At 41.8% G+C, this 13,769-nt stretch overlaps 1 protein-coding gene across 1 annotated transcript in view; it reads left to right on the plus strand.

The window, feature by feature from the left end:
* The window catches only part of LOC137369205 (probable gluconokinase), a 36,076-nt gene extending 32,871 nt beyond the window's left edge, over positions 1–3,205 (plus strand). The window contains exon 5 of the mRNA XM_068030018.1: positions 1,970–3,205. Within this exon, the coding sequence (XP_067886119.1) occupies positions 1,970–2,318 (349 nt within the window). The 3' untranslated portion in view covers positions 2,319–3,205. The remainder of the gene's footprint in view (positions 1–1,969) is intronic.
* Positions 3,206–13,769: the final 10,564 nt, after the last annotated feature.

Consider the following 13,769-nt stretch of genomic DNA (forward strand, 5'->3'; position numbering starts at 1 on the left):
TGTAATATTTCCAAGTTCACGGATGACACAAAACTAGGTGGGGTTGTGAGGAAGATGCAAAGTGGCTTCAAGGGGATTTAGACAGACTTAGAGAGTGGGCAAGAATATAGCAGATGGAATATTATATGAAAAATGTGAGGCTATCCACTTTGGTCGGAGGAATAGATGTGCAGAGTATTTCTTAAATGCATAAGAGATTAGAAAGTGTAGATGTAAAAGGGGACCTTGTCAATAAGTCACTGAAAGCTAACATGCAGGTGCAGCAAGCAATTGGGAAGGCTAATGGTATGTTAGCTTTAATTGCAAGAGGATTTGAGTACAGGAGTAGTGACGTCTTCCTTCAATTGTAATGAACCTTGGTAAGACCACACCTGGAATACTGTGTGCAGTTTGGTCTTTTTACCTTAGGAAGGATATCATTGCCATAGAGGGAGTGCAACGAAGGTTCACCAGACTTATTCCCGGGATGGTGGGACTGTCCTGTGAATAGAGATTGGGGAAACTGGGCCTGTATTCTCTATAGTTTCAAAGAATAAGAGGTGATCTCATTGAAACCTACAAAATACTTAAAGGAATATACAGTGTTACAACCACGGTGGGAGCAACACACTGTCAATTCAGTCCCGTCACTCCACAGGTCACAGCATATTATTAAGCTTTCACACCCAATCGACAAACAGCCAAAATAAACACTCTGGTAACCCCAGAATGAAACAGACCAAACCAGGTATCTTTAGACAACAAATTAACTTTTTATTTAAAAAATTAAATCTTAAACACTATTGAGATAAACCTATGTCTAAAGACCTTATAACTTCTTATTTTAACCAAACTCTCGCATTCACACACACACACTCAAAAACTAACAGTTAACCAGTTTTTAAAAGTGGAGTTTTAAAATATTAGCTGTCTCTTAAGAATAAATAAAATAAGTAAGTTTTTGTAGGTTAGGTTCCTGATTGATGAGCTCTTCTAATGTGAAAATAATCAAAGGTCACTCGAAGTCTTCACGTGGATTTGATGAAAATAGTCCTTCAGTGGATAGACATTCAACTCTTCGGCTGCAGCAAGCATTAAATAATTCTTTGAACAATGAGCACAGCAATACGAACAGTTTCTTGAAAAAGAAGACTTTTCTTCTTTACTTAGGGAATTAACTTGGCTTACAAGCCAAGTTCCTTGGTAGAATTTTTGCTGAGAAGAAATAGCTTTCTTCAGTACGCTTCACTGGAAAGTCTCTCCAAATCAACTGGTTTCAGCTGGTTTCTGCCAGTTCCTCACATAGCCAAGTGGAAGCATTATCATGTGACTTTTCTCTCTCCTGCTGTTGCCCAGGGTAACAAAAATGCAGCTTTGGCACATTGTGTCTCCAAAACCTTCTCTCCCTGAAAGGTGCACTGTTTTTAAAAAGAGTCTTAAAGGCACACACACTGTTTTTAATCCAAGGAGAAAAATAATTACAAGTCCACGACAGCAGGGTAATGCAGGTTAGATGTTTCCCTTGGTTGGGGAGTCTAGAACCAGGGGACACAATTTCAAAATAAAGGGGAAGCTACTTAGGGCCGAGATGAGGAGAAATTTCTTTACTCAGAGGGTGAATCTTTGGAATTCTCTACCCCAGAGGGCTGTGGAAGCTCAGTCATTGAGTATGTTTAAAACAGAGATTGACAGATTTCTAAATACCAGTGATGTAAAGGGATATGGAGATAGTGTAGGGAAAAAGGCATTGAAGTGGCTGATCCGCCATGATAATATTGAATGGCAGACCAGGCTCGATGGGCTGAATGGCCTACTCCTGCTCCTATGTTCCTATGATGTCATTGTGACAATACATGGTGAAGCCTGAATAAATATAGAATTAAGTGAAAAAATCTCCCTAATATTTACAAATAATTCTAAAATTATTTGAATGTCTCTACTATATTCCTTATGATAAATCTAATTGTTTTAATTCTTTTTTCAACCACAGGGAAAAATCATTTGGAGTAAATATGATCCTTGCATGCTCTTCTCTGAAGAAAATGTATCGAAGTATTCTGACTGGTGAGCAGAGTACTGTCAGCACAGATTCAGAACAGAATCAGGAACAATCACAACTTGACTGTAACAAGGAGATTTTGTTTGTGCACCTTCATGGCTCCATAGAATTGATTACTAAGAGGTTAGAAAGTAGAAAAGGACATTTCATGTCACTTTCTTTGTTACAGTCTCAGTTTGACACTCTGGAACTACCAGAGGGGCCTGAGAATTTCATTGACATTAGTATTGAGAAAAGCATTCCAGAGATAGTAGCTGAGATTGAGAAAAATCTAGGTTAGAATCTTTGATTTTTAACAGCAGGGGTCAATCTTTGTCCCACGGAGGGCCCCGGCTGGGAAACAATCCATCTCCCAGGAAACCCCCTCCCCTGGATTTATCGTCCACTGCCTAACCGCCCCCTGCCCCCACACTACTGCTCACTGGGGCCTTAAGGCCTGGGTCCACGACCCTGCCTCACTTACCTGAGGTTTGGTTTCCAGCACAGGGCCTGGGTCCAAGGCCTCAGCAGTGCCGGCAGCAGCCACCACTCCCGGTGGCACTGCCGATGCTGCTGAGCTGCTGGCTCTGTGATTAGCCAGCAGCTCTTGGAGGCGGGATCCCCTCTTTAAAGGAATGGAGATCCTGGCGCCGAACACTTCACCTCCGGAACAACAGAGGACCGTGCCGGTGGGACGCGGAAAGGTCGAGGTGGAGGTTCACGTGCCTTTTTGGCCCAGTGACAGGAGCCCCGCCTCCTGTACAAAATCCAGGCCCATGAATGTGATAGAGTCAGTAATTTATTGTTACCCAGCACAGGTACATGTGATTTATTTCCACTGGTATTTCTCATAAATGAAACCTCAATGATTTAATGACAACAAAGAGCAGAGCCATCGGATAGTCTAATGCTACCAAAACTATAATGCTTTTTTATAAATTAAATACATACAAGTGATAATAGAATTGGCCATGGCTGGTTATGATAGCAATATTTCTACTTTTTTTAGCTGATGTATTTTACCTTAAAACCAAGCCATTCATTGTGATTGTTTAAAATTTATTGTACTTATGTTCACTTAATTTATCCAAATATATGCAGAAGGGCTACTTTTGCTGTTACCACCTAGTTATTCGGAGACAAAGTCAAAGTATCAATTTGTGTAAATAAAAGCAGCTTCAATAGGCAGTGTCCCTGTACATATAATAACAACCTGTAGAAAAGGTCACATTGCAGTCATATCTGCTATACGGCATGAGACAGCTTGGATTTTTTTTTGCTTATTGGACCCTTTGTCAAATGAATTTAGAAATGTTTGTTACAATATCAATGGAATATAGGTTGAGGTGTGGGTACTTCTTGGTGATAATCATGGGCATCATGAAAGAGATGGAAGAGGCAGATTCCAGATCCTCTGCACCTTTGACAGTTTCAGACTCCTGGCCACTGAGACCAAGAACATCACTTTCACAGGAGTAAAGGGTCAATACCCATGTCTTTCTTTTACTAGCCTGTACATTGACCTACTCACCAAAGCTCGATTGCTGCCAAGATCCTCAGGAGCAGCAGGTATTAGTGCTGACTTTTGTCAGTGTTTGCAGTTGTAATTCTAACATTTGCCTGTTGTCATGGCAAATCCATTTTTTTTGGTCAGCCCAGCTGTCTGACATGCACAAGGATGTGTTTGAGTCTATGAGCACTAGCTGTAGAATTTCTGTATACTTGATCCAGTGTGCACACTCATCTTTCCCTCCACCCTGCTCACACACGGATGCATCCCATTTATGCAAGAGCTCAGGCACAAGTTAGCAAAACCAAAGACTAAGGACCCCCAAGTTTTCACAGGGTGCTGTGAAAACAGCACAGCATTCTATTACAGAGCACTAGACTGGCAAGGTTCCTGCTGCTTATCTAAAGTATCCAAAAAGTGTCTGAACTAAGCTACTGCCAAATCTCCACCACAGGAGAGTGTATGCACACTAGTTGGTAAACAGAAATCCCTTGTGGGATAAATTTAGTTGTAGGTTTGAAAACTGACTACCGCTACCATCAACCACTGCAAGTAGACCTTGACAAAGCTAGCACTGATGCCAACAATGTGAGCATTGGTGTACAAGGTTACCGAGCAGTAAGTGGAAAACTTGAGCTAAGTGTACCCCTCTGTTCCACTAATGAGCCAGGCTTCTTGGTGAATCAAACAATGCCTTGGAGTATTACAGATCCATTTAGTTCAGGCATGTCATTTTGGAAGCATCTTGACCTGAAGATAACCACCTACATCCCTTCAACCTCACCATACTATTAGATTAAGCAGTTGGTGATGACAGTTATATGATGGTTTAAGCAAATGTGTGTGCCTCCATGAAATACACTCTCCACTTCTTGGGAATTCACTGATGATAGGCTGGAATCTTCTCTCCTTACTGCCATCTTTTCCATTTGTATAAATGCACTTCACAATTTCATCCTGGTGTATGGGCCAATAAAACCTCCCTCATTGCATAGCTCAGAATTCTGATCTATAAGGAACTTCGTTTAGTTTAGAGATACAGCACTGAAACAGGCCCTTCGGCCCACCGAGTCTTTGCCGACCATCAACCACCCATTTATACTAATCCTACACTAATCCCATATTCCTACCACATCCCCACCTGTCCCTATATTTCCCGATCACCTACCTATACTAGGGGCAATTTATAATGGCCAATTTACCTACCAACCTGCAAGTCTTTTGGCTTGTGGGAGGAAACCGGAGCACCCGGAGGAAACCCACGCAGACACAGGGTGAACTTGCAAACTCCACACAGGCAGTACCCAGAATTGAACCCGGGTCGCTGGAGCTGTGAGGCTACAGTGCTAACCACTGTGCCGCCCCAACTATTCCTTCTCCACCACAAGCTTAAGATGCATTGGGACTTGGTCACTGAAAAAAGATGAATGGTAGTCACCAATTGCTAGGAGTAATGGAGAAGAAACAACACCTGGTGAATAGTCATTTCAAGTTCCCGATTAAGACAAAAATAAATGCTGGTATACAGATTGGCCAGAATCTGGAAAAGCAGGTTACAGTAGAGCACCTCCATCAGAGCTAGTAGCATTAGGCTTGTTCAGCTGTCATTTCTGCACAATTGAGCTATCAAAATTAGCTTGCTTAGTGTAGGTTGAAGCAACCATCAACCCAGTGAGCCAAATATGAAAATCTGACCCAGCTTCATTCATAGCACATAATAAAGCTCACTATGCACAGCCTCCATGGGATAGATGCATATTTAGTGCAAGAAAATTAGTTTATTTTATTGTAATAATGGAATAATGGAGATTTGTGGAATGATACCATATTGATATAAACAGAGCAGCAGGAGAGAAGGGGAAAGAGATAAAGAGGAGAGAGCAAGGGAATACCAGCTTAAAAGGCAGGAACAAAAAAAAAGGTGGCCTTGACTCCAGGGAAAATTCTGATGAGGAAGAATCTGACTCCAACCCAGGACCCAGTGGGGAGCTGTTTAAATTTTGCAAGCCGTCCCGCAGTTTGAGGGAAAGGGACGTAGAGGCATTTTTTTCATTTCTTTTGAAAAGATAGTTAAACAGATGAGGTGCCTAAAAGAAAAATGGACACTTCTCATAGAAAGCAGGTTGTTGGCAGGGCTCATGAAGTTTATGCTATGCTTTCTGAGGAAGCTTCTGCAAATTATGAGATGGCAAAAAAGGCTATTCTTGCTGCTTATGAATTGGTTCCTGAGGCTTATAGGCAGAAATTTCAGAACCTCCGGAAACGGCCTGGGAAGACTTATACAGAATTGGAGAGGGTAAAGCAAATTAACTTTGATTAGCAGATACGGGAACTAAAGGCAGAGGCCACATATAAGCCCCTTAGAGAAATAGTTTTCCTGGAGGAATTTAAAAATTCACTCTCTCCATTAGTAAGATCCCACGGAAAGAACCAGAAGGTTTCACCAGCCAGCTGAGATGGCTGATGATTACGAACTTGTCCACCAGTTCAAATCCTCTTTCGGTCACCCCCACAAACCCGAGAAGGATAGAGGTGGGAGGGTGAAAGGAAGGCAAGTAGCCAGGAATGAGAAGGGGCACCGTGGAACATACTGGGATCTCCTCAGGCCAGAAAGGAAAGTGCTGAGGGTAGGAGTGAGGTCCAGAGCCCTCAGTGTTTCCATTGCCACAAGGCGGAATACCTTTGTGCGGATTGCTTGAAGTTACAGGGTAAACCCATGAGACTTATTGGGATACACAAGACCAATGACGAGAAAGGGGCCCTGACCAACAGTACGACAGATCAAGCTGTAACGCTGACTGCAGCTGTAAGGCCAAATAAAAAAAAACACCATGAGTGTGGGGGACGTGAACAGGGAATTCTTGTAAAAAGGAAAAGTAACTCCTTATTCCACAAGAGAGGCAGGTAAACCTATCGTTATACTTAGAGACAGAGGAGCCACCCAAACTCTTTTTCTGGGGAATGGCATGACATTTCCGCCAGAGAGTGCACTGAATGCCAAGGTTTTAGTGAATAGTATCAGCGGGGAGTATATACTGACACCATTGTATCGGATGCACCTGGTGTGTGACCCAATGCCTGTAACTATAACCATAGGAGTTGTCCATAGTTTGCCTGTACATGGAGTTGACCTACTCTTGGAGAATGATTTGGCTGGAGTGAAGGTAGTAGCTTCCGCAGTGGTCACAGGAAGACCAAGTGAACTCAAGGAGACAGAGCAGTTGCAGGAAAAGGTTCCAGGAATTTTTCCTTCATGTGTAGTGACCCAAGCAATGGCCAAACAAGTTCCATTGTCAGAGGTCAAATTGGCACCACAGACAGATTTGGCTATCTGAAACTTTCTTTGGGGAGTTGGATACTCCAAAGGAAAGGTAAATCTTCTCTGATTGAGGCTCAGCAAGCCAATCCAGAGTTAAGTAAAGTGGCACAATTGGCTCAAACTGAAGCTGAGGCAGAGAGAATTCCGGAACGCTACTATATTAAAAATGGGACTCTGATGAGGAAGTGGAGATCTTCTCAGACCTGCGGATGAAGAATGGACCAGATTATGAACAAGTACACCAAGGTCCCTCTGTACTTCCTAGGCTCCTACCATCCATTGTATACACTTAATGAGTCTACCAGTTTTAGTCCTTTTGAATTAGTTTATGGACATGAGGTAACAGATCCTCTGAAACTAATCAGAGAAAGATTTTTAGAAGAGGGACAAATCTAGTGTGTTAGATTATGTATTCGTGTTCTGGGAACGGCTCACGAGAGCCTGCAAAGTGGCTCAGGAGCACCTTAAAGTTTCCCAAACATCCGTGAAGAAATGGGCAGACAAGCATGCAAAGATCCAAATATTTCAACCAGGGAATGATGTGTTGGTATTACTGCCTTTACAGGGTGAACCACTGAAAGCATGGTCCAGTGGTCCGTCGAGAGTAGTCAAAAGGATTGGTAAAATAAATTAGTTGATTGACACCCCTGATCGCCAGAAGAATTGACTGTGTCACATCAATATGTTGAAACAATATCACCATCGGGAGGAGGATAGGCAAGCACAAGTGTGTCAGGTAGTAAGGACAGTGAAGGACAAAATGGATAGTGATGATGAGGCAGAAGGAGGCCTGACAATTCCAAATTGAACCTTCTACTATCTGGTTACTAGTACTGAACTGTTAGCCAGATTGGACACTATGCTTTCATATTTAGATGCAGAACGAGGAGACCCAACAAGGCTACTCATAGCATTTAAAGGAATCTGTAGGGACAAACCAGGATGTACAACCTTAGCCATACATGATGTGGATGTAGGAGAATCCTCTCCTATAAAACAGCATCCTTATTATCGCTCAAGTCCAGAGAAACAGGCCCAGGTGAAAGCAGAAATCCAATACATGTTGGGAAACCACTTTACCGAACCAGTCAAAGCAGCTGGAGTTCCCCAGTCATGTTAACCATGACCCAACGGTTCAACCAGATTTTGCATAGACAGTCTTTTCCAATATCGAGTGATGCCATTCAGGCTAAGAAAATGCCCCAGCCACTTTTCAGAGATTAATGAACCAAGTGGTAGCCAGTGTTCCTAGCTGTGTGGTTTACCTTGATGATGTGCTGGTATACAGTGACACTTGGATGGACCACTTGGAACAAGAACAAGCTCTGTTTAGAAAATTATAGTCAGCTGATTTGGTGAGAAGCCTTGCCAAAAGTGAACTTGCAAAAGCATAGGTCACCTACCTAGGGAATATAGTAAGGAAAGGAAAAGTGTTTGCCACCACTGATACAGGAATTTTTCCGAAAAGCCTGCAATACTCCTCCTCGCGTCTCCTGAACAGAACTACTCCAGAAAGATCCCAGTGACAGCTGTCTACGTGTACCTGGATGCTACACCAAAGGCCATCTGGAACATTCCTTTTTCTTCAAGAATTAATAATAAATTAGCCAAAGTATTTTTTTTTTTAAGTTGATTTCTGCAGAGCCAGTTTTTACATTTCTCTTTATTTTCTTTAACTGGTATGTGTGTGCATGTGTTAGGTTATTTTAGAAGGGTATATATTTATACTTTCATATTTCAAACTGTGTTAATAAGCTTTGCATCTTTATTGCAAAAGCCTTGTTTTATAAGAAATCAATAATTTTGTTGTTTATTAAAGAACCTTGGTTGGCAGATTTTTTTTAAATCCTGAAACTAATATAATGTATATAATTGGCCGTATCAGTAACAGGGTAAAACATTTAAACATACATTGTGACCAGTGGAGTCGTGGAACAAGAGAAATTGCATTCCTCCAACCTCAGTTGTAACATTATCCGGTAGATTTATGTGAAGCTTGTTCAAATTCCTGGTGCTATACTGCATTACAGATAAAACAAGTCTTACTTTCTAAAGTATGTGAATTCTGCCCTCTTGTGTCAGTAGAGTACCCACTTTTTAAACTAGCATATTTCCTTGCATGTACTTAAAAGGTAATCTAGAAGCACGCTAAAGTGAGAGCTACAGTTCCCATGCTGCAACAAATTCAATACAAAATTATATTATTTGTTCTAACTAGATAGGAAAGTTTCAAGTCAGGTCTAAAGTTTATTCAAATGTTTATGACATTTAGTTTGACTTCAGACAGTAATAGACATAGCTCTTTTCTGACAACTTACTCCAAGGTACAATGGGCTAAATGTAACTTAAAATGATTTTGTTTTTAAATACATTTTTGTTTGTTTCAATTAAAACTTGCATTAAAATGTACAAGGACAGTGAAGAATATGGCCTACGTGCACTTTGATCATCAACGATGATGTTTAGTGGCTCAGATGCTCACCTTTTCAGTGATAGGGTAAGATTTGAACAAGTGATTTTAATTGAAATACTTTTAATTCAAATCAGCTGGTCTTAGGATCCATCCAAGCTATCTTCAAGTGCCTGAGAAAAAAATATGCATTATATGCATTCTTTGCCACAGAACATATATGATTAAAAAGCAGTTTTCCTCACAGAATATGGCCCAGCTTGTTTTAGTGCACAATAGTACCAGAACTGATATTATGAGTGAAAAGTCTTCAAGGAAACAACCAAATCATTCAATCCAACTACAAGTATATTATTTTATACTCAGTATGCAAGTAGAAAAACAAATAATTTCCAGTAGTTGATGAGTCAGTAACTAGGGGCAATAAATTAAAGATCTTCACAAAAATGAGAAATTAATAAGAATTCATGTTTTTATATATAAAAGGGTGTAGACATGGAACACCCTATCAGCAGTGTTAACAGCAAAATGCATAATCGTTGTTAAAGGAAAATGGACAAATATATATATTTTTTTAAAGTGGAAGACGAAAGGGATACAATGGCTAGCTGTGAGAACTGGCACAGCTATAATGGGCTTCCTTGTGTGCTGCAAAATCCCATGATTGCCAGTTAATTTGAACTTAAGAAATAATATTGAAATTTACCTTGTCATAGTAAAATTTTGAAAGTATATCTTGGGCTGTTTTGTCCTAATTGAGTAGTCTGGAATCGTAAGCACTCTCCTGGGAAATGGTGGTAACAGGAACAGGTCAGTGGGCAGTGGGGGGGGGGGGGGGGGGGGGGAGGCTTGGTGTGGGGGGTAATGGGTCGTGGCCAGTATTTACATGCAGTGGACAGGGGAGGTCATCCAATGGCTGGAGGAACAAAACTGAGGTTGGGGCAAGGAGATAACAGTAGGCCTTATTGCTCCATTTTCCTGCCATTTCTGCTGCTATCCATCTCAATTTCAGACAGGTTAGACATCAGGCTCCTTTTCTTGTTACCAAGAAAGAAAGTTACTCTTTGTTGCTACATTCAAAAAAGGGTACTGAATCACTGCACCACACCATGGGCTGGATTTTGTTCCCAGCACGACATGGAGTTCCCTGATGGGGGGGGCGGTGCCAGAAAATCGGAGCAGCAGCAGCAGCCGCCACGGAACTCGGCGCTGGGGTTGCCCGGCCCGATCTTCCTGGCAGCAGGGAAGCTCTGTGGCAGCCCCTCCGCCGTTCTGCTACGGGACCAGAGTTAGCATATTTAAATTACACATTTGCATGAATTAAAATTTAAACCGCATTGATCTTACCTTCAGTTCCCGATCCTCAGCATGACAGGCGGCACTCACGCACCTTCACTTTCCCGTCCAAGGAAAGCTGGTGCCACCGACATGGGGAAGGGGTGAATTCTGCACTCTGATGCGTAAAGGGGATGGGAAGAGGTGAAGTCTACATTTTGTTTAACTGTCTGCAGGACTGAGCCTTTTAAAATGGCACCAGCACCTGCTCCAGCATCGGTGAAGCCGTGAACACCCTTCCAGAATATAGGGAATTTTGGAAGATTATGACCAAAACAGCCATTATTTTTAATACTCTAGGACGCAGGCCATCTGGTCCAGGGGGCTTGTAGTCCAATTAGTTTTCATAGTACTTTATTGCTCGTGATAGTTGTAAGTGTCTCCCTCCTTTTCGCCCCTTGATTTTCTGCTATTCTTGGGATGATTTTTGTGTCTTCTACTGTGAAGACAGATACAAAATACTTGTTCAGGGTCTCTGCCATGTCCTCCTTGTTTCCCTTTATTAATTCTCCAGTCTCATCCTCTAAGGGACTAACACTTACTAGCTACTTTATTCCTTTTTATATACTAACAGAAGCTCTTACTGTGTGTTTTTATATTTGCTAGCTTACTCTCATTCTAATTACTCCCTCTATTACTTTTTAGTCATCCTTTGCTGGTTTCTAAAATCCTCCAAATCTACTGGCCTACCACTAATTTTTACAGCGTTGTACAACTTTTCTTTTAATTTGACTTCCTTAGTTAGCTGCATCCTTCTCAGAGTCTTTCTTTCTCAATGGCACATATCTTTGTTGAGAGTTATGAAGTGTCTCTGTAAACATCTATCACTGCTTCTCTACCATCTTACCTTTAAACCGGTTTTCCCAGTCCACTGTAGCCACCTCTGTCTTCATACCCTCGTAATTGCCTTTATGTTTGAAACATTTGTTTCAGACCAGAGTTGCTCATCCTCAAACGGAATGTGAAATTATATCATATTATGATCACTCTTACTTCGAGGATCCTTTACTATGAGGTCATTAATTAATCTTGTCTCATTACACATTACCAGGTCTAAAATAGCCCGTTCCCTGCTTGGTTCCAGAATGTAATGTTCCAAAGAAACTGTTCCGGTGAGGTGACAGTGACTGCCCTTAACATAAAGACAGCATTTGACTGAGTATGGCATCAAGGAGCCCTAGCAAAACTGGAGTCAATGGGTATCGGGGGGAATCTCTTCACTGGTTGGAGTCAACTAAATGGTTGTGGTTGTTGGAGGTCAATCATCTCAGTCCCAGCATATCACTGCAAGAGCTCTTCATGGTAGTATCCTCAGCCACTTCATCAATGACACTTCCTCCATCATAAGGTCAGAAGTGGGGATGTTCGCTGAGATTGCATAATTTTCAACATCATTCGCGACTCCTCAGATACTGAAGCAGCCCATGTCCATATGCAGCAAGACTTGGACAACAGAGGCTGGGGCTGATAAGTGGCAAGTAACATTCACATCACACAAGTGCCAAGCAATGACCATCACAAACAAGAGAATCTAACTATCTCCCCTTGACATTGAATGGCATTACCATCACTGAATCCCCCACTATCAACATCCTGAGGATCACTATTGACCAGAAACTGAACTGGACCAGCCACATGAATGCTGTGTCTACAAGAGCAGGTCAGAGGCTGAGAATTCTGCAGCGAGTAACTCAGCTCCTGTCTCCCCAATGTCTGTCTACCATCTACAAGGCAGAAGTCAGGAGTGTGAAGGAATACCCTCCACTTACCCGGATGGGTGCAGCTCCTACAACACTTAAGAAGCTCAACACCATCCAGGACAAAGCAGCCCGCTTGATTGGCACCCCACCCACCACCTTCAACATTCACTCCACCACTGACGCACAATGGCAGCAGTATGCATCGTTTACAAGATGCACTGCAGCAACTCACCAAGGTGCTTCAACAGCACCTTCCAAACCCGTGACCTCTACCACCTAGAAGGACAAGGGCAGCAGATGCATGGGAACACCACCACTTGCAAGTTCCCCTCCAAGCCACACACTATCCTGACTTGGAACAATATCACCATTCCTTCACCGTCAAATCCTGGGACTATCTTCCTAACAGCACTGTGGGTGTACCTACACCACAAGGACTGCAGCGTTTCAACACTGTAGCTACTGTTAGGCAGCCTATAAAACTACTCCGTGACTTCTTTTCCTTGCTATTTCTTATCTCCACCCAACTGATTCCGAGCCAAGATCATTTCTGACTATTGTACTGATTTCATCCTTTATTAACAGAACTACGACACCTCCATTTCCTTTCTTCCTATCCTTCTGAAATGTCAAATACCCTTGAATATTCAGTTCCCAGCGTTGGCCACCATGTCTCTGTAATAGCTATCATATCATACTAATTTATTCCTATTTGTGCCATCAATTCATCTGCCCTGTTACAAATGCTGCTTGCATTCAGATAAAGAGCCTTTAATTCTGTCTTTTTACCATTTTTCCCTAGTCTGACTATTTGTTGGTGCACTCTTATGTTTGTATGCTTTGTCCCTTCTTGTCATGCTTTGGTTATCATTACATACATCACTTCCCTGCACTATCATTTCTCATTAACTTTCTAAATCTCTCCTCAAGTGAACCCTCCCCCGCTTACTATTTAAAGGTCTCTTTACAACCCTAGTTATGCAATTCACCAAGACACTGGTCCTAGTGTTGTCCTCTCCCCAGTACTGGTGTGCCCCATGAATCAAAACCCATTTCACCCACACCAATCTTTGAGCCATACATTCAACTCTGTGATCTTATTTACCCTATGTCACTTTGCTCGTGGATCAGGTAGTAATCCAGAGTATAGACCATAGCAAAGTCTACTGGAAGGAAAACACATTGTGCAAGTTTGTGCAGCAGTTCTGAAAAGAAGGCCTGTATCTAAACATTTCAGTTTATTTTGATAGCACTAAATATTGTTGCAATGATACCAGAAAACATGAAAATTGTTTCTTTTTAAGCAACCAGTGTAAACTATCAACCAGACACCCAACAGTTAGATACTAAAGAGCTCACATCGTTATGAACCATTAAGGACAATTAACTCTAAAAGAGAAAGTCCAATTTCCAGTTATTACTGAGAGAATTAAGCCACAAGATTTCACGTTTTAAACAAAAACAAACTTTACTGTACA

The sequence above is a fragment of the Heterodontus francisci genome, chromosome 4 (assembly GCF_036365525.1).
Source record: "Heterodontus francisci isolate sHetFra1 chromosome 4, sHetFra1.hap1, whole genome shotgun sequence".
Taxonomy (NCBI): domain Eukaryota; kingdom Metazoa; phylum Chordata; class Chondrichthyes; order Heterodontiformes; family Heterodontidae; genus Heterodontus; species Heterodontus francisci.